This window comes from Leuresthes tenuis, unplaced genomic scaffold (assembly GCF_036924035.1).
Source record: "Leuresthes tenuis unplaced genomic scaffold, fLeuTen1.0.hap1 SCAF_8, whole genome shotgun sequence".
Classification (NCBI taxonomy): Eukaryota; Metazoa; Chordata; class Actinopteri; order Atheriniformes; family Atherinopsidae; genus Leuresthes; species Leuresthes tenuis.
In genome coordinates this window covers 19,994,313-20,021,547 of record NW_027325362.1, presented here as the reverse complement: position 1 = coordinate 20,021,547, position 27,235 = coordinate 19,994,313, and the positions used below count along the sequence as shown (strand labels likewise).

The 27,235-nt window shown below is 41.6% G+C and overlaps 1 protein-coding gene across 1 annotated transcript; it reads right to left on the bottom strand.

Annotated features, from left to right (window-relative positions):
* Nucleotides 1-696: 696 nt before the first annotated feature.
* Nucleotides 697-27,235, bottom strand: klhdc3 (kelch domain containing 3). The gene is made up of 11 exons (XM_072391296.1): nt 27,154-27,235; nt 25,244-25,485; nt 23,945-24,133; nt 23,613-23,728; nt 23,448-23,519; nt 22,116-22,329; nt 21,802-21,888; nt 20,322-20,430; nt 7,535-7,608; nt 6,415-6,493; nt 697-3,793 (listed from the first exon to the last, which is right to left on the bottom strand). Exons 2-11 carry the CDS (start codon nt 25,395-25,397, stop codon nt 3,727-3,729), a joined length of 1,161 nt encoding a protein of 386 aa, XP_072247397.1. The 5' UTR covers nt 25,398-25,485; nt 27,154-27,235; the 3' UTR covers nt 697-3,726.

Below are 27,235 nucleotides of genomic sequence, written 5' to 3'. Positions count from 1 at the left end.
GCTCCCGGAAAAGGAAAAAAAATGGCCCTGAATTTACCTTCATTTATAAAAAAAAATGTCTGACCAGGGACTTGTGGAGTTCAGTCAGTTTAGAGATGCTTTTGTAATATTTTCCATCCTGACTTCATTGACTACGCCTCTTGCAGGCCTGAGATTTTTTTCTTATGCCATGACATCCTTCCACAAATGCGCTGTGACAATCAAACTGGTAAGATCCTTGTTATCTAAAACTAAACAAGGCAGCCACTCGCATCTCATTTTCATCGCACTGACTGAAAACACCTGACTCAAAATCAGTTTCAAATTAACTGCAGATCATATGCAGGTTTGCATCACAAACTGATGTGTAATGTCATCATTTTCCTACATGAGGAAATTGCCGGCAGAGTGCTCCTCTTTGCCTTTAAGACTTGTGTGATCATGTTCAAGGTCACACTCACTGGGAAATATGGAAAGTTCTAATCACCCATCACAAGTCTGTGCTGACGGGCCCAGCTCAAATGTTCAAGTCGAGCAGTTTGATTTTGGGAGGAGTGTGTGGGGGAGTAACTTAGATGGAACATGAAAGCAGATTTGTTTGTTTGTTGAGCGTAATCAAGCACCTCCTGCTGCAGACAGCCTCTTTGCCCTTATAACTATAACCGGCTTCGACAAGTCTTTCCATACAGCTTTATAAATCAACAATGGATGCAGACATACTGAACTCAAAATGATTTATTATTGATACAATTATAAAGCATATTGCACAGGAAGTCCTGACCAATCTCACCAGACACAAAATCCCCTTCAAAAATATGTCAAATGAAATAATTTGAAATAAAAAAAAAAAAAACAAGACCCGAGAGCCTACACGGCTGTAAAAGGTACACAAATCCATACTTTTTCTTTTCGGGACCTGTGTACGGAGAGCACAATTCCTGGCATGAAACCAGTCCAAATACTTTTGTCAGCTCTGTGCTATAAGGTGAAGGCGCATTTACTTGACAGAAGCAGATTTTCTAGGCTTCAGAGGTAACCTGTCAAGTCAATCTTCTGTTCACCGAAGCCTCCTCAAAAGGTTTCGTGTAAAATACCTACATATTAGTCTTAAAAACTGCATTTTTGGGGGGGTAAATGGCAACACTTAAAGTGTAATTACGGCACGTTTACACTTTATCTGCATTGTGAGTGCCCATCGCTGAGGAAACTTGGTTTGCAAGTCGTTTTTTTCCATCTACATTATCACTTAATATTTACTTCTCACAACACGCTAAAATTCATTCATATTTTCTCTTTTTTTTATTATTATTTATTTATTTTTGGTTACACACACACAACACTTAAATTAAAATGACCTCCACACCACACATTGGAAAGAGGGAAAAAAAAACAGTTTCGCTGGCAGCCATTTGGTGTCGTATAAACCGTTTGATTTGTTCTTCGGTGGGCTCTCCTTTCCCCTGCGAACACACAATCAGCTTACCTGCCATTTCACCGCATTGGCCTTTGTACGGTCATCTGAGGATACGTATCAAGTGTCCATGTGCGTGCAGTGCAGAGGGTGTGAACCTCGCTGAGTCACATTGGCACTGCTGGTCTGGAAATAAAATTCAGACTTGGTTTGGGCAGACAAACGTCTCAAACTCTGGAGTCTACTCAGGCAAAAAGCAGCATCAACATGTCTCATCTCTGTAAGGCCGGACATGCCACAGTTGGCTATAGTGCAGTTATCTGGTAACCCCCAATCTGCATACAAAGTGTTTTTTCTCCCCCTGCTTTTGTTTTGTAAACATTTATGATTAAGGTCAGCTGTTTAATCCTGATGTTTGGGACCCAGAGCCCTGCTGACTCGAATTTTACCCAGCTAAATGAGTCTCAGAGACACAGAGAAGATAGAAACTATCTGGCAGGACAGAGAGCAAAAGCAAACTTGGTCCCAAAGAGCAGGATCGAAAGTCACGGAGTCGGCTTAAAAGTGTGTGGGGTGGTTTGTTTTTTCCATCTGGATTCTGCCAAACGTCAGATTCTTTACTGCTCAGGATCAGATAAAACCAAAACCCATGAGAAAATATTAAAAAGGGCAGCTCTCTGCCGAGTCTTCTGCCTGCGGATCCTCACAGAGTCATTCCCGTCGTGCTGTATTACTAAACGTTTTAAGGTTTGTGGAAGCTATTATTCTATTTTTCATGTTACGAGGACTGTCTGCATCCTGAATCTGGTATATTTGAGTTCTCACACAACTTTAACACACACATTGTAAATTCACTGTCCTGTTGCCATACCTACACATGTGCACAAAATCCTGTTGAAGTGCGACAGTTGAAGATGACTCTGTCCAGCTGGTTGCTAGCATTCAATAGGAATAAACTCAGGGCTGACAGCCACACACACACCGCAGCAAAGTGTTGAGAGACGGCCTTACGCAGAGTTTGTTTTGGTCTTTTTATGGGTTTTGTTGATAACAGCAAAAATACTGAGCATAACCGCATCTTTTACCTGAATAAGCATGAACCATGTTGAGCTTTTTGACGTGGTCTTCAAACTGCATGGTGTGTTAACGAGTAACAGCCCTTATGCATTTAGAACATTTGCTGCTCACGTTGAACTTTCTTGTCACTGCACATAAACACGTGTGCACCCTTCCTCTGTTTTACTCTCCTCTATGACAGAACCAGTTGGGGAGGCTCTCTGAAAACCAAAGGATTGTCTATAAAAAAAGGGAACTGTATGCATATTAGTGATGAGCTTCCCTACAACTACAGACAATCTGGAGCAGGCGGGCGTGGGCTCATCGGCCTGCTTGCACACACACACACACACACACACGAGTATATTTGCATCAAGATTCCCTTCTACATTTGGCACTGAAAGCAAACGTGATGGATAGAGAAGTGATCCTGCAGGTGAGTCTCTTCTTTGCAGCATTTCAAAAAACCAACGTCGCTGTGAAAAGGCTTTTTTTTTTTTACTTTCTTCTAGGGAATGGCAGGTGTCAAAAGTATGTGAAGCTTTAAAGACCCAACAATAACATGCTGTTGAGGGAGGTAGAAGGTCTTGATTATTTTACAAGGCAGGAAGCTTTCTTCAGCTGCCTTGTAAATCACCTTAGAGACACTTGAAAGCAGTGGGGTGTCTTTCAGTTATAATGAAGCAGGGGAATAGCTAAGCATCGAAAATCAGTCCAACAGACTTTTAACAAGCACAACAATCCAGTGTTGGAGTCCTGAATATTCTGCCTCCTCGCACCGAACACAAGCGTAAGAAGTCAGCCGCGTCTGCTGATGGCTGTGATAGTTTTACATGACCTGACAGTCTCTTGATATCTGAAGCTGAAGGTTGACGGTAGTCTCTTCAGTCTGACATCTCAAATATCCTCAATGGAGGTTAGCTCTCAAGGCCTTTGGCTGAAGTTCTCGCCTCTTCCTGTGCTTAACATTAGAAGTCTATGATTATCATAGGCTGATTGGATTTCTAGAGAGGCTAGAAAGAGGAGAGGATGGTGAACAGGCATCCACGATATCCGTCTCACCCAGCCAGAGTCTTGAGTGTTGAAACATCCTTAGATCTGGCCAGGCCCAAGCTGTCCAAGGAAGTCTTGAGATATTTTGGTCTGTGATAAGTTTACACCTGTAGAATGTAGAAATTAATCGTATACGCATCCAGACCACTGAAAAACAGTCCCCAGGTGCTCAGTTGACTTAAAAGAAAAAAGCCCCGTTTTCTGGTTCCGTGTCACTTTCAGCTGTGTCAGCCATGGGAGGAGAAGATGGGCCTGCTGATGTTGCTGTTGGTCGTCATGGCCGCCAGTTCCCACCTGGGGTGAACAACAGGAGAGATCAGCAGGTCTTTGAACAAGCGTTTCAGTGCTATTGAATGTGGAAAGACATATTATGTGAGCCTATTTTTTGATTTGCTGAAGTTTCCCTTAAGTTTCTGGAAAACTTTGTGACTTTCCAAAACAACTGCGTCACCCGACTTTATCCAAGTAATAAGAGCGTAAAAAGATCAAAGCAACAACAGACATTTACAGTTTGAAAATGCCCCCCCCAAACCACCCTCTCTGACGTGAAGAGCTACGTTGTGCACGAGGCCCCGCTGTAACATGAGCATCAGGAGCAGGAGCTGACAACAGGCTCTAGTGCTGACCTGATGACAGGTCAGAGGTTGAGCTCCAGATTGTTATCACTGGCTCTGGTTTCACACTCAGTCCCTCTCAACTGCTTTGTTCGTTTTTTTGTTGTGTGCGTATGTGTTTAAGAGGGGAGATTGGCACTGGAGCTGGAGATGCCACTGAGGGGCAAATGGGAGTTAACCAGAGTCTTGTGACCCCTACTGAAAAACCCTCTCAGGGTTAGAAACACAACTGCAAACACCAAAGTGGGGAGCATGCAAGGTGGCAGTGACGATGCAAGAGAAATGAGAGGTTAAGAGGAGTAATTAGTGTCGGGTTCCACAGGACCAGCGTGTAAAAAAAGAAATCCTTTTGGTAGAATCGCTCACTTTTAGACACATTTGCCTCAGACAGTGTGAGCTACCTGAAGTATATTAGTTTGGCAAAATCTATCAATCAGACCTACAAAGAATAAGATGTATCTTAAATAATTGGGCGCAATGTAGGTTTTGTAGGGGAAAAAAAATCATTTTTCAGAGCATGTTGAGTAAATTTACATGTTACTTGAATTAATCATGACGGATGCTTTGCAGCTTGTGCCTCCATCTCCACAGATCGCAGCACAAGCTGTTTGCTATTGAGAACGCAAACAGATGTCTGAAGGAATAAGAACTCAAATCAAGCCTAAGTACAACTTTCTGAAACTTAACACAGATCTAATCAAATCATCCATGTCGAGTGAGAATGAGGTTCTTACAGAGTTATTATGTCGACAAGAATGACTGCTAAAGATGCAAGCTTAATGTTTGGTTTGTCCGTGATACCCTGATGCCATGCATTCTTATCCAGCTATTTCTGCAAATAATATAATTCCATTTATTCTAAATCACTTTGAAGTGAGTTTGTAAGAAAAAATGGAATTTTGTAACATTTTGTAACAAATTTTGGAGTTTTGTTTGGAAAGGATTCCTTATTGGCTGCAGAGAAGATTGAGTAACCGGTTGAAGTGGTACAGTAGCTTGTCTGAAAAAGACAACATGGAGCCATTTCTGCCTCTGCAACAAAACATTCAGTCCAAAAGTACCTTTTTTTTGTTTTTTTTTTCTATTAAAAAAAAAAAAAAGAACTGTTGGGCACCACAAAGGCATTTCAATTGATCACTTTAGACGTCTCAACCTCCCTTTATTATCATAGCCCTCACACCACACCATGTTGTCAGCTCCGTCCCTTCACAGCAAGAAGCTTCCAGGTTGAAATCCTGTCTGAGGCCTTTCTGTCAGGAGTTTGCATCTTTCTGTCAGGAGTTTGCATGTTTTCCCAGCAAGCATGGGTTCTCTCTGGGTACGCCGGCTTACTGCGTGTTAGGTTAACTAAGGATTCTAAACAGACATTAGTAAGTGTGAGCGTGCGTGATTGTTTGTCTCGTTTGTCTCCGTGTTGGCCCTGTGAAAGACTGGCCACCTGTCCATGGTGTACCCGCCTGTTCGCTCGATGACAGCTTGGATAGGCTACGGCCTCCCACAACTCTGTGTGTTCATCATTCTCTAATTAAACATTATACTTGGTCTGGTTGGTCTCCATAACCCCCGTCGCCCTCCAAAACTTTGGTGAGTAAAATTCCAAGTAATTAATCAGGCTCTGGCTCTGAACCAGCACTCAGACTGCTTTGGTGGAAACCCCCCCAAAGAGTTGAGAGATCTTAGCTTGACTGGCGTAAGATGTTCTGGTCAGAGTCTGTTTCAATCAGTCAGTTAATGTAACTAATTTTTTGCCATTTTATGGATTATTTTCTAAAACTTGGCAATTCACAGTGTGAACTGTAAAAAAACCACGTCAGAGGCTGGAAAGCAGCTCTCTTGTTCTTACAGCACAATGAAAATAATTTTCACCTTCCATGCTATCACCTTGCTTCCCCCTTTATCTACATTGCGCCTACATGTTGTTTGCTCATAATGCACCTAAGCTTAAAGTGAGACTTCCTGTTTTGATCTTATTTCTTGCTGCAATTTCACATGAGTACACAGACAAAGCAGACTGAAAATGTCACACAGACTACGCTAATGTTTCCTCATGATCCGTCCTTCTCTCCACAAACCTTCATTATATTAGCTGAGATATAACCTAATTATGTGCAAATTTTACTTTAAAGACACCACTAGCTAAATGATGGATAATGAGTCATAATTTGCCTTTTTGATAAATAACGTCATTATTGAGAGAGCACAGTGATGCCAACAATGACAAGCATAATACAAACAGCATGAACAACAATATGTTCCTTCCATGACAAAACAGCACTAATGAGAGGAGGATGCACATCTGACCTGATATCATGTGGGAGTCCTGACTGCTCCAGACTGTACTGAATAACAGCTATTTTGCATAACGTCTTCAAATTAGGGCCTGAAAAGAAGAGAAAGTATAATGAGTCACAGGCACTAATTATACTCATACTGAGAATATCCATTTCAGCTGTGGGAATTCAAAATTAGTGTTGGGCCTGACAGATCTAATAATCTTTGAGAGGCAAGGGTAAGATTTTCTAGCTGTGGCGTAAAAGTCATCATGATCTGTCTTCCCTCAGGAAAGCAGCAAAAACAAACCCGATTTACACATGAGGATAGGCAGAGCACAATGATGCGAGCGTCAAATCATCTCATTACAAGCCTGCTTTCTAATAATACTTGCGAACATCCTCTTACTATCCTCGTCATGGCTGTTTCACCATATGTTCAGTGATACACAATGTGAGGGCACACGTGACTGGCACAAGGAGGCGTATGCCACAGGGGATGCCACTGGGTACTGCCAGTCCCGGTGTAAGCCCACCTACACAAACCCTAACTGTGACCTGAAAGCATTACAGGCTACCCCCGTGCAGGCAGGATATGGCTATATTTGGTTGTCCGAGGGACGGAAGTGCCCAGTGTGATAACACAAAGCAGGGCCAAGGCCGGGCAGACAGTGTGGTGAGAAATAAAGCAGCTAGAAGGATGCTGTTACTGTAAAATCCAATGGGATGACGCCACACTGCAATAACGGATACTGGCTTTGGTAGTGTTTTGGTCACAGCATCTACATAAGCTCATTTTAAGAGAATAAATGACTAATTAGTACATTTTTAATGATTAATTTACAGGTTCACAATAATGGCTTTTATTTTCATCTGTTCAGTCATCTGAAAAGCACAGCTTTGATATTCACTCTCCTTTTGTTCTGGTTCACTTTGTTCCTGTGGAAAGTGGAAGCTCTTAAACTTCTAAATGCATTTATCAACAAGTTTCTAAATAACTGTCTTGTTCTGCCATCTGACACTTACAGGGCCGGTAAGAAAGGGTTGGTAATCACTGGTATAACGGCACAAAAAGGGTGGGTGTGAAATTAGACAGCAATTTATGGGCAGGAAAGCCAAGCATAGACAGGAATAATGACATGAATGCTTACAGAAGTCTAAGATGTACAGGTCTGAATGATCCATGAGGTTAAATTCATCCCCCATTCCTTGCTCTGGGCAGGGGCTGTCAAGAGAACAAAAAACAATCTTAATAAGGTTAGAGTAACTCCTCACACTTTCTGCAATAGCTTTCAAGGGTGTATTTAACATTAAACCATTTAATATAATGTTATGCCATTCACGGCCACTCAGGTATTCACCCACTGTCTTACCATTGTTCTTTAATCACAGAGTTCTATAATCAGGGAGCCACAGATTATTCTCAATGAGAGCAGGGCTGGTCTCACAGCGCTTTGCTCTCCTTATCATGAACTGGCATGATTTAAGCCCACAGGAAGAGGAGCACTGCAGTGAGACGGCAGGCTGGACACTGCTGATAGTCTCCCAGACCTGTGCAGCCATTGATATCACTGCACATCTGTTTCCTGCCACAGCTAAGCACGCACCCACACACACACATGCACCCACACACACACACACCTTTGACACACCTGGAGTACCACTACTTAGAAAGCCTTCTTGTATCATAATTCTATTCAGTCATGCCTGTTAACAGTAATGATAATAATTAAAAACCTGGCTACGTGGAAAGAAACTGTATAAAAATGTACCAGGAATGAATTAGGCTGGAGCCTGAGGGAGTCCAAGGGAAATTTTAGGGATGATTTATTTTCAGGGGGTAGTGTGTACTGGATGCACATAGTTATTTCACAATTGTAACAACTGCACTAAGAGACCCATCTAAGTATGAAAATAAAATAGCTCTTTACAGTTTTACACCACCCAGCGGACAGCTTCAGCCAGACTCAAGTCGTTTAGTGACTATTAATATTTATCATGCAGAATTCCTGCGGGACGTGGCAGCCAAGTTTGGTCTCCAAGAGCACATCCGAATATGCATTCTGCTACTCACAGACGAGCCAGTAACAGGCACGTGTCCATCTATAACACCATTACAAAATATCTTATCAAATGGATTTGAATTACATTCAGATTCCCCCTTTGCTTTGATTCATTTTGCACTGAATGCATTCATTCTCTCCGCCCATCAATCTCTATACCCCTTTCCTGCTGTCCTCTCCATCGCATCTCCCTTTCGCTGCGTGTTCAGGATGTTGTAAGGGTTTTACGTTGCTAATCTTCCCTAAACAAACATGATGATGGCTTAAAGCGGCCAGGAGAGGTGCTGAGCACGAGCACAGCCATCCCAGGGGGCCAGCTGTGGAAGTCATTACGCCCCCTGCCCCCAGGAGGTGACCCAAGCTTATAGGAGGAGCCTTTATCCGAATACCTTCCACCTCTAAAGACAGCTTCAACATTACAGTGGAGATGACATATTTTTGCATGTTTTGGTTGATGTAAAATAAATGGGAGAGCACATTTATAGTTACTTTGTAGTATTTCTCCAAAGCCATATGGCTATAAAACCCCCCATATGAGTGCTAAATTATGATGATTCGTGTTCATTACTAAAACAATCATTGAAGCACCTTTCGTGACGTCAGATGTGGCATTGAACCTCACAGTGCCTTTGCTGAGAGACCATTTATCAGGACTTCTGACCCCCTAATTTGACAGTTGGTTGTTGGATTTCAGTGGGTTATCATTTGACTATGTTGACATCACATGACATGGAACACCATGGTATGATTTACTCAATCAGAACTGAGGCAAAATGCCTCATCAGCACATAAACTTCAATCAACCGCCAGCCACGTTGGTGGAGGAGCGATGATTTTGGCTTGTTTTGAAGCCACGGGACCTGGACAACTTGCAGTCATCGAGTCAACCATTAACTCCTCTGTACCTCCTAATGTATGAAAGAGTCAAATGTGAGAATATGTGTCTGGCAGCTAAAGCTCGGCTCAAGCCCGATTGAAATAAACCAACATTGTAAAGAGGAGTGGGCAAAGATTCCTCCATAGTGGCATCTTTACAAGCTACTGAATTAGGTGATGTATTTGGTTTCTCCACAAGCCGTTTCTGCATATTGGCCAAGTTTTTATGATCAAACAGATGATGGCAGCGTGTATTATGTCATGTGTTGTTGTTCGCCTGAGGTTGTATTTACCATATTTCAAGACCAGTCTATATCAACCGAACAGAAGCAGTGAGAAGTAGCATCCCATATCTAAAAAGCACACCGCAGTAGCAGTGAACTACTGTGCTGGCTGCAGGCTCGCTTGGAAGCGGGGATATGGGCTTTTGATGATGATGTGTGAAAAGGTGCAGATAAGAGGAGGCTTTAATAGGAGCAACAAGCAAGATGAAGATTGCAACCGCTGGGATAAAGCTTTCTTGCATGCTCATGGATAGTGTCAGCCTCGGTGTGAAATTCAGCAGCGCATTAGGGAATGTTAATGTTTTATTGGTCACCACAAAAAAATAAAAACACGAGGCTGCAGCACACTGTAAAAGCAGGAGAAGGAGCGAAGAGGGGGTAAAAGGTGTCTGATAGACTGTCAGAAGCAGGAAAGTCACAGTGTGCGACTTTATGTGGCATCCTGGTGTTTGATGGGCCACTTTGTTACTTGATCAGCAAAGTATCACTATGTGTGAAAGTGCTCCTCCCCCTGCAGCAGTAGTGGTTTCCAGTCTGAATGAGTCCTGAGTGATGCTTCACCCCCCACTAAAATAACACCGGTTGCTATTTCAAACAACACTCAATGAGGGTGTCTAATCACCTAATTGCCTGTCCTTTGGAGCACTGCCTGCTCCTTCAAACCAAGGTCTCAAAACAATACTGAAGAGAGCGGTGACCTGTAATCCTAAAACTGATGAGGAAACATTAAAGCGTTTGTGGAACAATTGCTCACAAATATTCCAAGTGACTTTCAGGAACAGCAGAAGTCCAAAGAATAAAGGAAGAGAAAGACAAGACTGGCAGATGACAGATTTTCAATGCATAAAGCTTGAGCTGTCCAGTCGTAAGCATGTTTTCAGTGTCCTCATTGGCCAAATCCTCATTCTTGGAGTGATATTATCTGCATCCCTTTCCTTTCTCCACTTCCTATTGAACTCTGCTCCTTCACAACCACCTAACCCACAGGAACTCATCACATACTACAACTTCCTGCAAAGCTCCTTATCAGGATAGCCAGACATGCATCAAATTATTTTAGTGGCACAAGTGCTGGCAAAGGTTTTTGCATTAAATCAAACCGACTTCTGCAAACAGCTCACTTTGTTTTCCAGATGTGAACTCGTGCATATGTTGACAAACATCAAGGCAGTTATCAAAAGCTAAGTAACGTAGTCTATAGTGCTTTATCGTCAAAGTCACTCCAAAGCAAAACCATTTTCACTAGATTACAATGTTTATACTGGCATTATCTGAAAGGCAGGGTTTAGAATGCTTTCTAGATTCCAGAAACAGTTGGCAAGAGTTTGGAGGTTAAAACTTTGAGCAAATCCAACAGAGTGAGCTATCACAGATCGATAGATTCTTGTCCATTTCTTTTGCCTTAATCTCGGCTGCCTCACCTTGTCTTCCCGAGCTATCTGTGCCCCCTCCCGGGCAGTGGCTGGACAGTGGATTAAGACCTGCAGCTACGCAGACCTAAACCCCTTGCAAACTACAGCTGGCTCCCAGAGAGAGACGCCTGACTTCAGATTAGACAGAGGAGATGCCGGCCCTTAATGAGGAACGCATCTCAAATTTCTGCCTGTGCGGACAAAAATTGTGGTAACAAATCTCAAGCAAAAGGAAATTTAGAACCTTTTATCGTGAGATATTTCATGGCATTTTACAGGACAGGCTGTTATCAACCTGTCGGCCTATAAAATGAAGAAGGGGAAATTAAATTTTTCTGGGCCTTGAACACAGCTGGTTAATATACTGCAGAGGAGCTGTCAAAAGTTCCTTTATAGCTTGCAGATACGTTTCGGGAAAATAAGTTACTTCCTCTTCGACCTTCTTTACTTGCAGCTTAAGACCAACACCAAGGTCAACCAGGAGAGATGGAAAAAAGCATAATGAACTCACAGGAGGTCCCCTGGTTGAGTGCGTGTGTTGTTAGTTAATTAATGAACATGCCTACAGATGATGCTTTATGTCACAATAATTACATTATCATCATAATTTCCCAAAAAGCTGGGAAGGCTTTTAAAATGGATCGAAAACTTAAAGCAACACAAGGGAAGTCTGTGAGCCTTAAAAGTCATTTTGAAGTACAGACTCTTGTTATGCACCTTCCCAGGCTTGAAACAGCCCATAAGCTCCCAGGGGCCTGAGATACTGCAGTCCACAACTTTGGCTTCCAGCCTCACAAGCCGTCCTATTGCTTTACAGTCGCTTGACATTTTTGTGGGGTTTTGATGGCGTCTCTGTTGCCTCTTTAACGTGAAAACAAGTGTGCCGGTTTCACACAGAGAACAGCTTTTTATGACAGAGGTGTTACAAGTGCAGAAAAGAACATCCCCAATTCAGTTGTCCACTGACCAACTTCACTGTATTTAGAAATGTCAAACAAATCTAGATATTGATACCAGCAACAAACTCACAATAAGAGATGGAAAAGTTAGTAGAATATACAAATAACACCATTCTGGAACATTCTGCAATTAGCAGTTAAAGGTGTCAGGATTTGGAATAAATGGGCCATCTACCAAAGACTTAGTGTTGCCAAGCAGGAAGAGGTTGTGGCTCACCACTCTGACAGAGTATCATCCACAAATGCAACCTAAACCCACGTTTAGTTAGGTGGAAGGCACATGTGAATTCTGTGCCATTCTCTGGACACGAGCTCATATTAAATGAACGTAAACATGTTCTGTGATCAGATGAATCTACGAAGGCACTGAGTGTGTGTGCCGGTCTGGCCAGTCCAGATGTTTCTACTGCTGAAAATGTATGGGAGCATCATGAAGAGGAGAATCGGACAACAACTTCTACGGAGCAGCTGAAATCGTATATATTCAGCTAAAGGAGTGTCGTCATTTCCCAAACAGTTCAAATGAAAGGTGGTATGATACAATGGGGAAGTGTCATGCAGACATCAATCATTTCAGTAAATATTCTAAATACAATGAAAACAATTTCCTTTGCACTCGTGTCTGTTCAGTAAAGGTTTAAACTATTTCATTTAAAAAAAAAAAAATAAAAAAAATCAACAGATCACTTAGGTCAAAAGAACTAACAAAAAAACAAATAGATGAATGTCGAGACATTTTTTTCGTCTCGTCTGCTTTGTTCCAGCAAGCGTTCGGCTCAGGCGGCTCCTCCACACCCTCAGAGACAGCAACAGTTAACCAGGTGAGGACAATAACCCGCCACTGAAGTTGGTTTTTCGTTTTTTTTATGTAATAAATGTGTTGACTATACTTTTTTTTCCTCCCTCCATTTTCAGAATATTCTGAACAATTAGAAACAAATTGTTCTTGGAAAATGGAAAATCTTAAAATCACAATAAAGTTATTTATCACATTATTTTGGGACATTAAATGATAGAAAAAAAACTATCCCTGCTCATCTAATCTGTGTTTCTTGTTTAGTTGGTTACTGTGATGCTATTTGGCTACGTATTTCACAGTCAAACAGTGCTGTTGAAGCACGTCTTAAGTTATTGTGGGTGAATAACAACTATTAAATGAAATCAAATGACTGGTGTGGCTTGCTTGTAATTTGTACTTGTCTACACAGTCTGTCACCGTTCCACAGAGGGGCCAGAAATCACCGAGATGTGTTTTGGTTGCGCTGACAGCGGTTAATCAAAAATGTACACTGACCACAGCATCACAAAGAGTCACCTATGCAGGCTGTTTATTTGAGCTGCTGTGTAACACTCAACCCTGTGACACCATAATGTACACAGCCTGTTGGTGGGTTAAGGAGGGTTAAGATGAAGATGAAATACTATCATGAGCTTGTCTTTGAAGAGTAAATCACAGTGATGCTAAGCTGCCCCGAGGTCTTGTCTTGCCACGTGCGGGATGCCCCACATCCTGTTTGGGTCGCCTTCACTGTTTGACAGGTTTTTATCTCGGACACGCTAACACACACACACGCGCGCGCATGTGTGCACGCACACGCACAAACAATAAAGGAAACTTCTGCAGCCTACCCTTTGACACTGAAGGCCAAAAGACAACATGTGTGGTATCAAAATCTACGGTGTGTTGACAAGGATCGTTCCACGGAGCCACGGTCCCCAGTTGCAGATAGTGAGATATTAGTGGATGGAGTCACAATGGCAATTAGATTTAGAAATGAACCAAATTATAAACAGAAATCGAGTTATTTTGCTTATTTTTTAATTAAATTTTTTTTCTTGAGCAGCACAAGTAGAGAGCGCCATCTTAATCCCAATATGTGTTTAGTCTAACAATCTGACTGTCAGCTTTCACTGTGATAGCAAGCCATACCACACCCAGCTGGACTATTGTAGCAGCTGCCCTTTCAGCCGTTGATAAGGTACAATATGGGCTGGCAGGAGATATCAAGGCACCAGGCTTCTGACCTTCCATGAACTACTAAACAAAATCAGTGAAAACTGCAGGACTTTTCCGGCTCAACGACTTTGTGTTTTGAAATGACGAGTTAAATTCCTCAAAGATTAAATATCTTGGCGAGATTTTGGTGGATTAAACAGGCTGAGATGTTTTGGCTACCAGTGAGATTACCTGCCATGTGGTCTCCCTCTCGCTCAGAGTATGGAGTAGCCACACACTCTGAGATCCCTCTGAATTCCACACTACAACTAAAACGGACTTTAAACAAACTGGATCTACTCAAATATTTCAGATGTTCAACCAGCAGGGCGAAGAGTCAGAAACATTCTTAAACAAAAAAAATAAAAAGCAGAAATGTTTTCACATCTAATGTTAGAATTGGCGTCAGCATGCTTTCGCTCGTTAATAAATCACTGAGTGACTGCATATTGCCAAATGGAAAAAACGTGTTAAGATTGGCACAGCAAAGGCAGCTTGTGCGTGTGTATGTGCACCCCGCTGACGTTAGCGCGACCAGAGGAGCTGTGACTCATTCAGTCATGTGTGCACATTCACACGAATACAAACAAACCAAAACGCCACACTTCACCAGAGCAGAGAGAGCCACTCAGTGTGGACTGTCCTACTGGCATCAGGAGAGATGCCTGCGGCAAATCTCATCTATTCCTCCCACTTTAGTTCAGAATAAATCAGCAGCGGCTGAAATTCAGCAGCATAGAAACGGGATATTTTAAGACCTGGCAGTTTTGTTTTGAAAAGGTGCTAAAACCTAATGTACTGGGACACACGGTTGATGTGTCGACTCCAACAGTGTCTACACTGAAAATAAGTCAGGAGCTGAAGTGTTTGGATGCTCTTCGTTAGTCCGTGTCATAAATGTTGATACAACGACATTCAATTTCATATACGGGATGAAGTAATATCAACTGCTCCAAACTCAGCAGTATTTCTTTTGGGAAATTCCTGGTTTTTCTTCAGTTTAGTCAAGAGAAGGAAAAAAAAGCTGCTATCATTGGCTGTTTCCATTAAGGTCCCTAAAGAAAAAATATGAATCAGGCTCGTTTCTGTTTACTGGAAGTGGAAACTATGCTGCTTTGTGCTGTCAGAGGATGGTGGTTTAGGATGTGCTGCACTTTGCTCTAACGAACAGATCAGGGGTTGCTAAGCTGCAACAATAAGTGGGGGCGCTCTGATCTGGATTTTTGGGGCAAATCAGCGATTGCTGGAAGCAGGACTGGTCAACAAAGACACCAATCACATGGTGTACAAGTGAAAAAAGTTCTGTAATGGCACTGAATGCAGCATCATTTGAACTAGAGTCACTCGTTTCACTGGAACATGTTTCTGTGTCCTTGTGTCCTGTGTCCTTGTGTCCTGTTATCCATGCGATGTTGGTGGAATGCAGAACTAAGGAACTAAGGAAAATAAGCGGTGTGTATCATCATCAATGACACGAGTGTGTCTGCACCCATATGTTAATTAGCCACATTACTAATAACTTTACGTTGAACATCTGTCTCAAGAATCAGGTTCTGGGAAATTTTCATTGAATTTGTAGTAACACAAGAGCTCGTTATCAAACTCAGTGAAGTTATCACTGGTGTGCAGTAAAGTTGTTTTACTGTTGATATCTCCCTGCTGCCTGTGGTGCTGACAGTATCAGGTGAGCTTAACAGTTTTTTGTTTATATTACTGATTTGTAAGCGTGTGTGAGCGTGCGTGCGTGTGAGCGTGTGTGTGCGCGTGTGTGTGAGCGTGCGTGTGTGTGTGTGTGATCTAACCTGCAAATGAAGCCAAACTAGCTCAGAATAGTTAAGTTACTGGAGTTAACCCCACTTCTGAGTCTATATGCTGCATGCAAACAGGGTTTCCTTGAGGTGGTACAGCTCTAACCTAAAAAATAACTATTTGAAAACGTTAAAAAGTTCGACTTCCCCCCCTCACAAAGTCGAGGAAGTTTTGTCAATTACTGCAATTTTAAATAAACCTTATCGAATGCACAGCGAAAATGTGTGCATCAGAACATGATCAGAAGCCTCTTGGTGATGAAGAGGACAACCTTAGCAGGTCTGACAGGCTGCCACCACTCCTGAAGAATCGCTCATTATCGTATTTATATCTGATTGAACAACTTCCACATTTTCAAATCTAAAAATAAATAAATAAATAAATCAACAAGTACCACTAACTTCGCCACCATTTGTCTGGGCTCATACAAATGAAGATAATAACTGTTACTCAGGCCAGAAACCTCACCCGGCCTGCTTAAGCACAGCTATGACATCAAAGAGACCCATTTATCTCTGAAGGACATTCTGCCTTTGGGCCCCTGTTGCTCACAGCGAAATGCATTTAGAATCCATTTAAGACACAGTCATTATCAGCAGTCCACACAAAGGTGCTGAAGGAACAGAAAGGCACAACATAAAGACAACGGTGACCATTTAGATCTTGACATTTGGCAAAGACAATAGACCAAGCTTTCAATCATAAAATAACATTTGAGCATATGGGATGATTTAAATCAGACACCAATGCTGCCTTCAGAGATGCATGAACACCTCTCGTGGTAAAAAATATACTCCAGGAAATGGATTCATTGAAAGAAGAAATGCCGTCATGTCCAAGTAGTTCAGGATCAGTGCCAGAGTTCCCTTTACAGATTCCGAACTGTCTGCTCCCAGCATGCCAATCTGTCATGTCCTTGTTCACATCCTGCCCCTCAGAGGATGCCCAGTTCCCAAGCTTAAACTGCTTCCTGATTTAGCCCAAACTACGTTTATCAGTAGTAATTAAACACAGAGGGTTATGAATTCCAACCATTTCTGGCAGGAGATCTATAAACTATAGGACACTTGTTTCATATGCAGCTTAACTTAAGCAACGTTCAGTTCCTTGTGAGATAAAAAAAAAACAAAAAAAAAAAACACAAGGAACACATTGCAAATATACAAGATTTAGCTGCAGATTGCTTGCGTGCGTAGGTGAAGGTCAGTGCAGGTGGAGTTGGTCATGCGTGGCTTGTCCTTCGTGGGGCAGTGAGCAGGTCTCAGTAAATGAGTGTAACAGAGGCACTGAGGGTATATCAAATTGCACCGGGTGAGAAAGAATGCTCCCCGAGGTCATAAATCAAAGATAGGGCAGAATTTCGCGCCTTTCTGCAGCTCAGCAAGCTTGTTTACACTGACGCAAGTGGCATTCAAAGGGCTGCCATTAACACCCACCCGGTCATTAATACACACGCAATTTTCCCTAAAGAATTGAAAACTTTTCTGAGAAAAATAGCATTTTTCACTAAAGCTCGTTTAACTCTAAGCAAAAAATATACCAAAGTCTATCTACCTAAAAAGAATAAAGAATAAAAACCTAACATCAGCCAACATCTTGATCAAGAGTTGCAAACACTCTTTAGCTAAAGCTAGTCCATTTATAACAAATCAACTATTCAACTTAGTGTTGGATTTAGTATTTATATGTCCAGCATTTTGAAAGCCCCCTTAGACTTGCGAGCTCTATTGTTTTTTAACTTCAGTAATAAATTACTCCTGAACAAATTCCTGCAGGTAAAACAAATATCATAAACTGAGAACAAATATCAACAAGAGGGGTTCTGTTCTGGATCAGTCTGAAAGGACAACCGAGCGGGAAAACGAGATGTGGACTATAAATTCCAACAAAATTTCCTTCGAAGACCTACCATAACGAGGAGCCCCACAAAACAAACACAAGCAAGGTGTCCGGCGAATAATTCATGGCGACTCGGGCAGAGCGTTTGTCAGCCGCATCGAGACAGGCGGCAATAACTTTTTAGCCCTGTTAGCTGCCCTTGTGTTGTTAGGTCATGCAAAAGTAAACAAGACAGGCAAACCAAAAAGTGGTTTTAAAGACCACACTTACACTAAAGTAGTAGTCGTTAATTTCTTTTATTTTATTGCTCAGTCTTTATTGCTGCAAGTCAAGCTAGATTAAAACCTGAAAAATGTATTTAAAAAAAAGAAGGGGGGGTAAACAATTGAGTTTGATAAGAAGGTGTTTGGAGTGTATTTGTGTGTCTCATCTGTGCCTGTGCTTTTGGGAGTTCCTGTGTGTAAGAGGCTTAAGTGTGCCCATGTAAACAACAATTGTGCATTGCGGGTCAAAAAAATCCTGTGTGGTCAATTTGCCCAGAGCTTGTGAGGATCTTGCTCCAATTTGTACAGTAACAGAAAACAGGATCTTGGAAGACTTAAAACAACAGAGCAGCTGCTTAACAAACAAAATCCTGCATTTTAGGAATACTGTAGACAAAACAAGAGTCTCATCTCATCAGGAGATGATTAGGACACTTGGTTCATCCCAATTTCTTTAGAAAAAATAAAAAAATAAAAAAATCTTGCCTTAGACCTTAAAACAGGATGTTAGAGACATCAAGTTGTGTTTGATTTCTTCCTCTACACCCTTCATCAACTCAGTGACACCCCATTCTCCAGCCTCTGCCCTATCTGCTCTCAACAGGAAATCATGACTCCCTAAAACCCATCCTGAACTAATCCCAGTGAGAAACCAAACAACGGATAAGACCAAATGCAAGTAACACATTTTTATAAAATGTTTGCTTCTTCTTTCTCGTGACAATATAAATAACTGTAGGAGTTGGCAGTTTAGATAACCCCTACCCTCCCCCTGAAAAAGAGGTGGAAAAAAAAAAAAGAAACCTTTTGCTTATGCATTTGCATGTATTTGTAATTTGTGTTTAAATCTGTATAACATTACAGAAGACCTGTAGCCTCTATGGTTGTGTTGTACAGCATTACGTGGCGTTCGATGAGGCTTTAGAAAAATCAATCCAGCAAGGGCCTCCAGGACTTCAGCCCCTGTAGACGTAAGTGAGGCTCAGAGGATCTTATCCACAGTTTTCTGATCCACCATCAGGTTATCCCTGTGGGGTCTGCCTGATAACAGCAGTCTTGTTGATAAAAGTAGCCCAGGACTCAGACACCACTGTGGACCATGCCAACGCCGTAAGCTACCTCATTACTCCACTGGCTACTGGCCTATCACAATTCCATCACCAGCCCAGCGGCACCTAACCAGCTCCAAACCCCTGGCTATCACTGGTGTCTCACAGCCAACAAGGGGAATCATCACAGACAGCTGTTTACAGGAGCCAGACCCTCCATGTGGTACCTTTAAAAGAACAGGTCTCCATCGGTTGTTCAATCACGAGTGAATTTACTTTGATGTTTGTGAACATTTAAATGGGTTTAAGAAGCCATATCTAACAATGATCAGAAACAATGATTCAACATTTGATCCAATTTACCCTTTTTTAGCCAGTGGTGGTGGGTGCTCCTAAAATCTGATGTTTTTGATTGACAAAAAAATAATTTAAAAAAATCAAATACATTTCCACATTGCTTCTTCAGATCAAGCATTTCCAGCAAAGCAACAGCAACATGGATCAATGTATCTGATAAAACAAACAGTTGGGACCCCTGAAAGTATCACAGAGTAGCAGCCTTTGGTCTTTTAAAAGTAGGCTGTGTTAACTCTTAGAGCTTATTGTTTGGCAAAGTACTAAAAGCCTCCTCATTGCTCTCTTGGTCTACTTTGCTTACTTGTGAGAGAAAATGTTTTATTCTACCGCCGCATGAATGTTTTCCGAGGGCATAAAATACATCTCTGTAATCTTAAAAGAGCTCTTACCTCCATCTGAGTGCACTGAAAGAGCAAAACTTCAATAAAGCCCCTGTTTTTAACAACATCTCAGACAGAAATAGCTATGACGTCAAGAATGAGTCATGACTAGTTCAGTTTGGAAGTCAATTAGAAAAAGTATCAAATGGTTTTTCATATTTTGAAAGTAATGGCATCCAATTATGCCCACATGACAAAACATGTTCACATCAATAAACTTGAGGCAACACCATGAATAAGCTTCAAGTTCATGTAACTCTGACACTTGTTCCAACATTACTGATATTTTCTGTGCAACTGACAACACGTTGTGGTGGTTCCAACATTTATTCAGCAACAGTCTGTATTTTGGAGGGGGGGGGGGTCACCAATAAACATTACAATGGTCTGATTGTTATGGTAAAAAGGGTGGATATGAGAGAAGAGGATGAGTTGCACTGGCACGATATTCAAAAACATTGCACATCACTGATTTAGAAATAAAGTGATAATCTGAAACCAATTTAAATAATAGCCTCATCTCTAATTTACAATATATATATATAAAAAAAAAACCTAATGGTTATTATAAGCACCTTTAATTACCTCGTTCATGGGTTACAAACCCTTCAGATTCAAAATATTGCCAGTTTCACCGTTTGTGTGCCTTACCTGGTTCCTCCAAAGAGGATGATTCGATCCCCAACCATACAACAGCACTGTCGCCTCCGTGGACACGGGCCTTTGCCCTTCGGCTCTACTTTCTTCCAGCACAAGGCTTCTGTAGTGTGTACAAGCAAGACAAGAATAAAGCTCAGATGACACAAAATGTTAAAAAAATAAATAAATAAATAAAATGACAGATGCACCCGGCTCATTTTGTTTGAAACAGAGGATCTCTGTAAAACATCTGATTGCATTCTTTCCATATTTAGCTCAACAGAAAAATCTTCAGCACAATAAATGACGAAATAATGGGGCCTACATTACAGAAGCTATTCAAATTCTCAATCACTTCAAGCTCCATAAAGCTAATAACGTTTTTAATTCCTCCCGCAGCTAATTCAGCTTCCTGCTTTATTAAAAGACAAGGCCTGTGGATAAGGGAATGAAAAGAATCAATTAATGAAAGCGAAACCTAACATTCATGTGAATACTAAACTTTACATTTTCACAGACACAAATCCTCTCTAATGCTCTGAAGCACCGTATGAGTGATGATGTGGGAGCTCTCCCTTTTGGTCCATATAAGGCTAAAGTGCAGCCTCACTCTCAGACTGAAACAGCATCACTGCATCTCTATAGCAACAGGCACTTCAGATTTGAGATAATTATCATTATAATCAAGATGCTGCCACCTAGTGGACAGAACAATAAAACAGAATCGGATTGATAGAAGTGAGGTTCATCAAGTGCAAGCCACTTCAAACATAAAAAAAAAAAAACAATTACTGCCACGATTAGGTAAAAATGGCAAACTATCTGATGAACTATGCACTTCAATCATGGAGATCAGTGGAGTTGGACTGTCATTCTGTAAATGTCAGTGTATTCATAGCAAATCTCAAGTGACTCAACTGACCATCGGTCAACCAGCAGCAGCTGGGAGAAAACCTAGAAAACCTTAACAGAAAATATTATATTATTACATAATAATGCAATTTTAATAACATGGAGGACCACTATTGTCAGTCAGTGTACCCCAGGTGTGTTGCTTCAGCTATGACAGCGATGTGGTTGTAACAAGAGTCCAAGGTTTCCTCAGGAAGGCACTTAAACTGAGAACTGATCTGCCAGCATTCGTCAACATTCCAGAGACTGAATTATGGTCAGTTTTTCATTTGTGTGCTTCTGACCAAAAGACAGGGCATCTGTGTTTCACTCTGCATAATGAACACGGAGCAGCCAGCCACTATCGCCAAACTGAGAATGATGCAATGAGAGAGGACAGTGTTGTCTATAAATGAATGAGGAGAAAAGTGGGTCGACACAATTCAGAGCTTCAAGTGCTGCATTTCCTTTATGGGATGTAGGCGGCGATTGGACGGGAGTTCCAAAAATTCAATCATGAACGAGACTCTACCACATCACAGCAACATGACACATTTGCCCTAAAAATAAATTCATTGAAGAAGGGGAAAAAAAAAATCACCTGGATTGAATTTCCAGAGATCGTTGAAGTGCCGGTCAAGACGGGCATTGTATCCTCCAAATATGTAGAGCTCCCCGTTGTAGGAAACTGAACACAAATCACCCAATTTTTATGATTGATCAAAAAGATCACAGACATTTGCTTCACCGGAAATAGAACAAGTGGAATTAGCTCGGTTTGTCAATGTCACATAAACAACAAATGTTGAAAATGTAGAATGAATTAGACAAAGATCACAAATCTGTTCACAGATTTGAAAATAACAACAAACGCACACACAAAAAACTATTGTTCTGTGTGCGTTCGTGTCTTACAGGCTGAATGACTCCTGCGCCCCTCTGGTAATGGCTGCGTTGAAGGGGTGCTCAGCCAGCAGTTGGTCTCCGTGTCGAACACTTTGATCTTGTTGCAGTAGATCTCGTTGTTGGAATGGAAGGGACCGAAGCGGTCTGCCCTTCCTCCGAACACAAACATTTTTGTCCCGATGATGGTGGCTGAGTGGAAGTCTCTCCATCGTGCCGGAGTGCCCTTTGAATACAAGGAACACAGACGATGTCGTCACTGCCACACTTTAACAGAAGAGACCCAAGATAAAGTCGCCTCCCCAGGAAAGGTGGATGTAATCTGCATATGCAAGTACTCTTTATGAGCCGGTGTTATTTTATTTTCTTATTTTGACAAACACTATAAGCCTGGGTACACAACCTTACTTTCACCCCAGTCAAGGCAGAACAACATCAGGCAAACAGCTCCATCTAGAGGACTTAGTTGCCAACTACAACAAGCGACAAAAATTCAAACCACCTCTGAAGCACAGACATTCTTTCCTAAAGTTGTACAAAACAGTAGCAAGAGTATTGTATGGAATTTAATAGTAGCCAGCTCGAGAAGTAAAACCCAGCTGTATTACAAGAAAACCATTAACACAAGCAACAGTAAAACGTGATCTGCTTCCACTGAATGAAACCATGCCAAACAAAGGGGAGCTTCTGGTCCCTTCGCATTAAGCTGGCCAAGAGCCACACTAAAGCCTTTCACATGCCTTCCTCACCTGCATGTGCTGCAACTGTCTCCAATCAATTTTAAGTAGACAGACAAGCCCTTTATTTTGCATGTTAATAAGTACAAAATATCATGAAAACAGGCCTTGTAAACCCTTAAGACAAAATGTATTTGAGGTGTATAAACCTGAAAGTGTCATACTAGTCTTGTTGAGTGTAAAATGTTATCAGTTAGTAGCTAAAACCATGCGACCCTTCTCTATAAGCTGGCGTCTAAGTTGAAAATGTGCCTTGCGAGATATTGAGCACGTTGACTGTGCACGCGTACACGTTATATTCTAAAAGGGAGGGGTTTATAATCCTCTGTGAGATTTTTGTATTTGGCTAGCTACCAGTTAGCAGCATTACACTGCAGTTGTTTTGTAACAGGCAGTCTGAGCACATATGCAGAAACACTGCCAGCGTCAGTAACAAACAGTGTTTTGTTGATGTCCAGCTGTGCCTTGAAGGTAGTTGAACTTGTTGCCATTTCGTTTTTGTATTTCTTTGAATGAATGTTTTCAGGCAATACTCAAATGATTATTGTGAACATTCCATACCAAGACGTTCTCCGCACAGATTTAACAGCTGATGATTTAAACTCACTCTGGCATTAATTAAAGACCAAACCATGGTGGTGGTATCCAGCCTGTGGATGTCATTGGAGAAGCAGTCAGCCTAGAAACCAGCAGAGGAGACGAATTAGATCAAATTTCAATGTTTCACTGTAAAGTTAAACATTGAAATTAGTGAAGAGTGATAAAGACTCACCAGCTGCTCGTATCCTCCAAATATATACATTGCCTTCCCCAGGATGCAGGCTGAGTGGCCATCCCTTGCCCCAGGGACTGTCCCCGAGATCTTGGGCGTGGACCATCTGTGGGTATCTTTGAAGCAAGAACGGGTTATAAAGCACAAACATACCATTTGTGTCAGATGCAACAATGGAAAAGCAGCACACACGAGCAGGTGTTACCGCTCCCCACCATAAAAACGGTTTTCTCTCCCTTTTGCTCGCACAAACTTAACATCAAACGGGTGCACCTGAGAGGTGCCTCTAAAATTCTCACTTGACAGCATGAGTTAGATGAGGGTCTACTTACTGACATCAAAGGCATACAGCACATTGCAGGCCCCCTCTGTGTCGTTGCGCCCACCCCAGAGGTAGATTGTATCATCCAACAGCACAGCTGTGTGGCCATAACGCATATACGGCACTTCACGGGCACGTTCACGGGCACGTTCACTTCCTCCTGTCCTCACCGGAGGCAACTTCATCCAGCGCAACGACACTAAAAACACAGAATGGTGAAGATTGCGATACAAACTCAGTTTACAGTTAGAAAGTTATTTGATCATCCCTTTAGAATCAGTGTTTATATACGTTTTATAAATGAAATACCACATTTTCACAAAGCGGTAATACTTTAAAACAAGCCTATAAAGTAGAGCAATAGCAACCTAGTTTTTTTAAACAGCCCTGCTGAATTATCAGGTCATGTTTCATTTTGGAAAGAGCTTAGAATTAAACAATTATTTAAACATTTGAGAGATAAACATTCAGATATTTAAACCAAGCTCAAACAGCTGTTTAACACATCTGTGTTCCTGAAACGCCAGTTTAATTTTTGCTTATTTTGCTATGTTTAAAACATATAGAAATGTGTGTTTCTGATAAACAAAAAGAAGAAAAATTACAATTTGAACAACTGCAATCATTGCTGTAAGACAGACATCAAAGAGTAGGAGCACAGAGCAAAATGGCAAGACATGGTATCTATGGAGGTGCCGTTTCCATTACAATCAGCAAAAGAGCTGGTTTCACAAAACTTTTTGTGATCGAGCAACAGCAGATGGCTGACCACAGAGAAGAAGAAACTCTAAAATGGGTTACATGAAAGAAAGGGGAGCAGTTTTAAACGAATCAAGGCGGATCATTTAGGGAAAACACCTGTGTTTGTGAGTTAGCAACTGAAAAACTACCAGACAATTTCACTAACCACAATGGAAACCCTGAAGTTTAACTGCAGGCTACTGCTAAGGCGTTGCAGGCTTGAACGATTCAGAAACTCTTATCTTTTCAACTTGAAAAACAAATAATGCCCAGCGGACACAATATAGCACGAATTTAAGTATGAATTCCACCGATTCTACATCAATATCCACACTTGTGACTTACAAGAGCACTTGAGACATTGAAATTGTTCTTGTTTTTTTCACTGATAGTTACGAATAACTGAGTTGTGCTCGTTGCTAAAAAAAAAAAAAAACAACAAAAAACAGTTGGAAACAAGAAACATTGTTAAGAGAATTCTTTTATTTAAAATTTGAGAGAAAAAAAATAGGGTTTTCTATGAAATCCCTTCACATAAATATGCATATGCAGGCAGTACATCACCTACCTGTGTTGAAGACATGGACGTCAATTTGACGGAGTGTCTCGTAGTCTTCCCCAGAGCAGTAGCCTCCAAAGGAGTACACTTTGTGCCCCACCGCCACAGCAGCATGGTTGACTCTCCGTGGCCCTCCTTCTAGGTGCACCGACCAGCGCAACATTCCACGCCCAAGCACCTCTCTGACTGTGAGTCCTTAGACCATCACTCTGTCGTCCGCTTGGATCCCATCAAGCCCATACCACTGAAACCTAGCGATCACAACAACAAGAAGTTATGCAGCTCTCCGGTTCGAGCGCAACAGGGCAAACTGTGAGCGACAACCGAGGGAAGCTCAAAGTGCACCTGCTCTCCTGGCTAACTCAGCTCTGCTGTTACAGTAGCCCCTGTATCTAAGCTGTGAGAGTATTTTGAGAGGCGATTAGACCTAAACCTACCAGTTCTCATTCTTTCAATTCATGCCTCTCCCTACACCCTCCCACTGCACCCCTTAAGGGAAGTACCATATCAGAAAAATGCTATATCAATATCACTGCATATATATGGAATCTCCAAGAAATACTGAGGTCTGTCTTAATGAGTTTCCTGAGCTATAATGAATGTTTCAGATCAAGTACAGAGAGAACTACGTTAAACTATAATTTGACCACCTTGACAGTTGTCTTTGAACGGTTATCCAGTTATGTAAAACCAACTGCCAAAACCAGTTTGATGTCTTGTGAAAGCTAAAAGCCACAAAAGAGCCTCTTTCAGCGATGACAGCTTGCACTTCAACAACATATCCAGACACAGACTGTAGTTTTGAAGAATTCAAATTAGCAGCAAAAAGAGAGTAATATTCACCACTTGCGTGTATTACAAAGACATAAAGACTACTTCTGAAATTAGAGAGAAAGTACCTCTGACTAAACCATGTCACCCTCTCTACTCTCTGTCTCGATGACTCAGTTTCCCACTGACCTTCAACCTTTGTTTGCCCTTAAAAATACCCCCACCCCCCTCAAAGACCATCTAACATAGACCCTTCTATTTCAATCGTACAAATCTCTGACGAGCAACACAAGCCAGCTCGGGTCCATGGGAAATCTGGGTGTTACTTTAGACCCATGTTTTGTTTACTACTTTGCAGCTGTTTTGGAGCATGGTGCACAAACTGCCACGTAAACTCTATACACCACATGAGCTAAACAGACTCCTCAATATGTAACAAAAGTCACGACCATCTCTTCGTTGCAACAGAACATGTTCCTAAAGGGTTCGCAACACATATTTAACCCGAGTGTCTCACCACCTGTCTGCAGCGCATAGATTAGGGGACAATTTAATGAAAGAAGCTTCCTCCTGACCCACTGAACAGGGCATTATGATGCCAGATGACTAGCTATGTCCCTGACAACTGTAAAGGACCACAATTGGTTAGTAAAACAAACAAAAAAGGAATGCATACTGATGCACAGATCTCATATGGCCATGTCTGTTGGAAACGCACACATCGTTGATTAATCTAGAGCCAGTGACATTGAGCTGCAAAAATAACTGAAGACCAGATAACGCCTCAGATACAAGCTAGCAGTCGTTGGCTAACGTTAGTAGTCAGGGGAAACAAACGCCAGTGACAGAGACAAACACTCAAGAGCACAGTTTTCAACTCAACTTTCAAAATGACAACAGCCACACTGTGGCGAGTTTAGTGTTCCCGTACCCAGCTATATCACGTCTAATTGTAAAGGAGAAACGACTGCTAGTTAGGCTAAAGCTAATCTATAGATGCTAACTGCCTAATTTAGCTGTTAGCTAGCTAACCTACACTGCATAAAAACGACTGGTAACAGTTAACACAAGGGTGTTTATCATATCCCTTATCAAGATTACGAATGGGTTACCTGACATACAGTAATATCAATACATAGTTTAACTACCTTTGGGTCGAGTCGCTTGTGGTTAACTGGTACTTAGACAGGCATAACTATCCAGTGAGGAGAGCTCTTACCGAGATGTTGT

What these genes read in the sequence shown, in the direction of transcription:
- klhdc3 (XM_072391296.1), bottom strand. Translation starts at nt 25,397, where the DNA reads ATGTTGCGCTGGTCGGTGCACCTAGAAGGAGGGCCACGGAGAGTCAAC. An exon ending in ATCCTCTTTGGAGGAACCAG is followed by an intron (nt 7,609 to 20,321) that starts GTAAGGCACACA and finishes TTCTCTTGACAG; the next exon opens with CCCCTGCCCAGAGCAAGGAA. An exon ending in CCTGTACATCTTAGACTTCT is followed by an intron (nt 6,494 to 7,534) that starts GTAAGCATTCAT and finishes TCTTCTTTTCAG; the next exon opens with GCCCTAATTTGAAGACGTTA.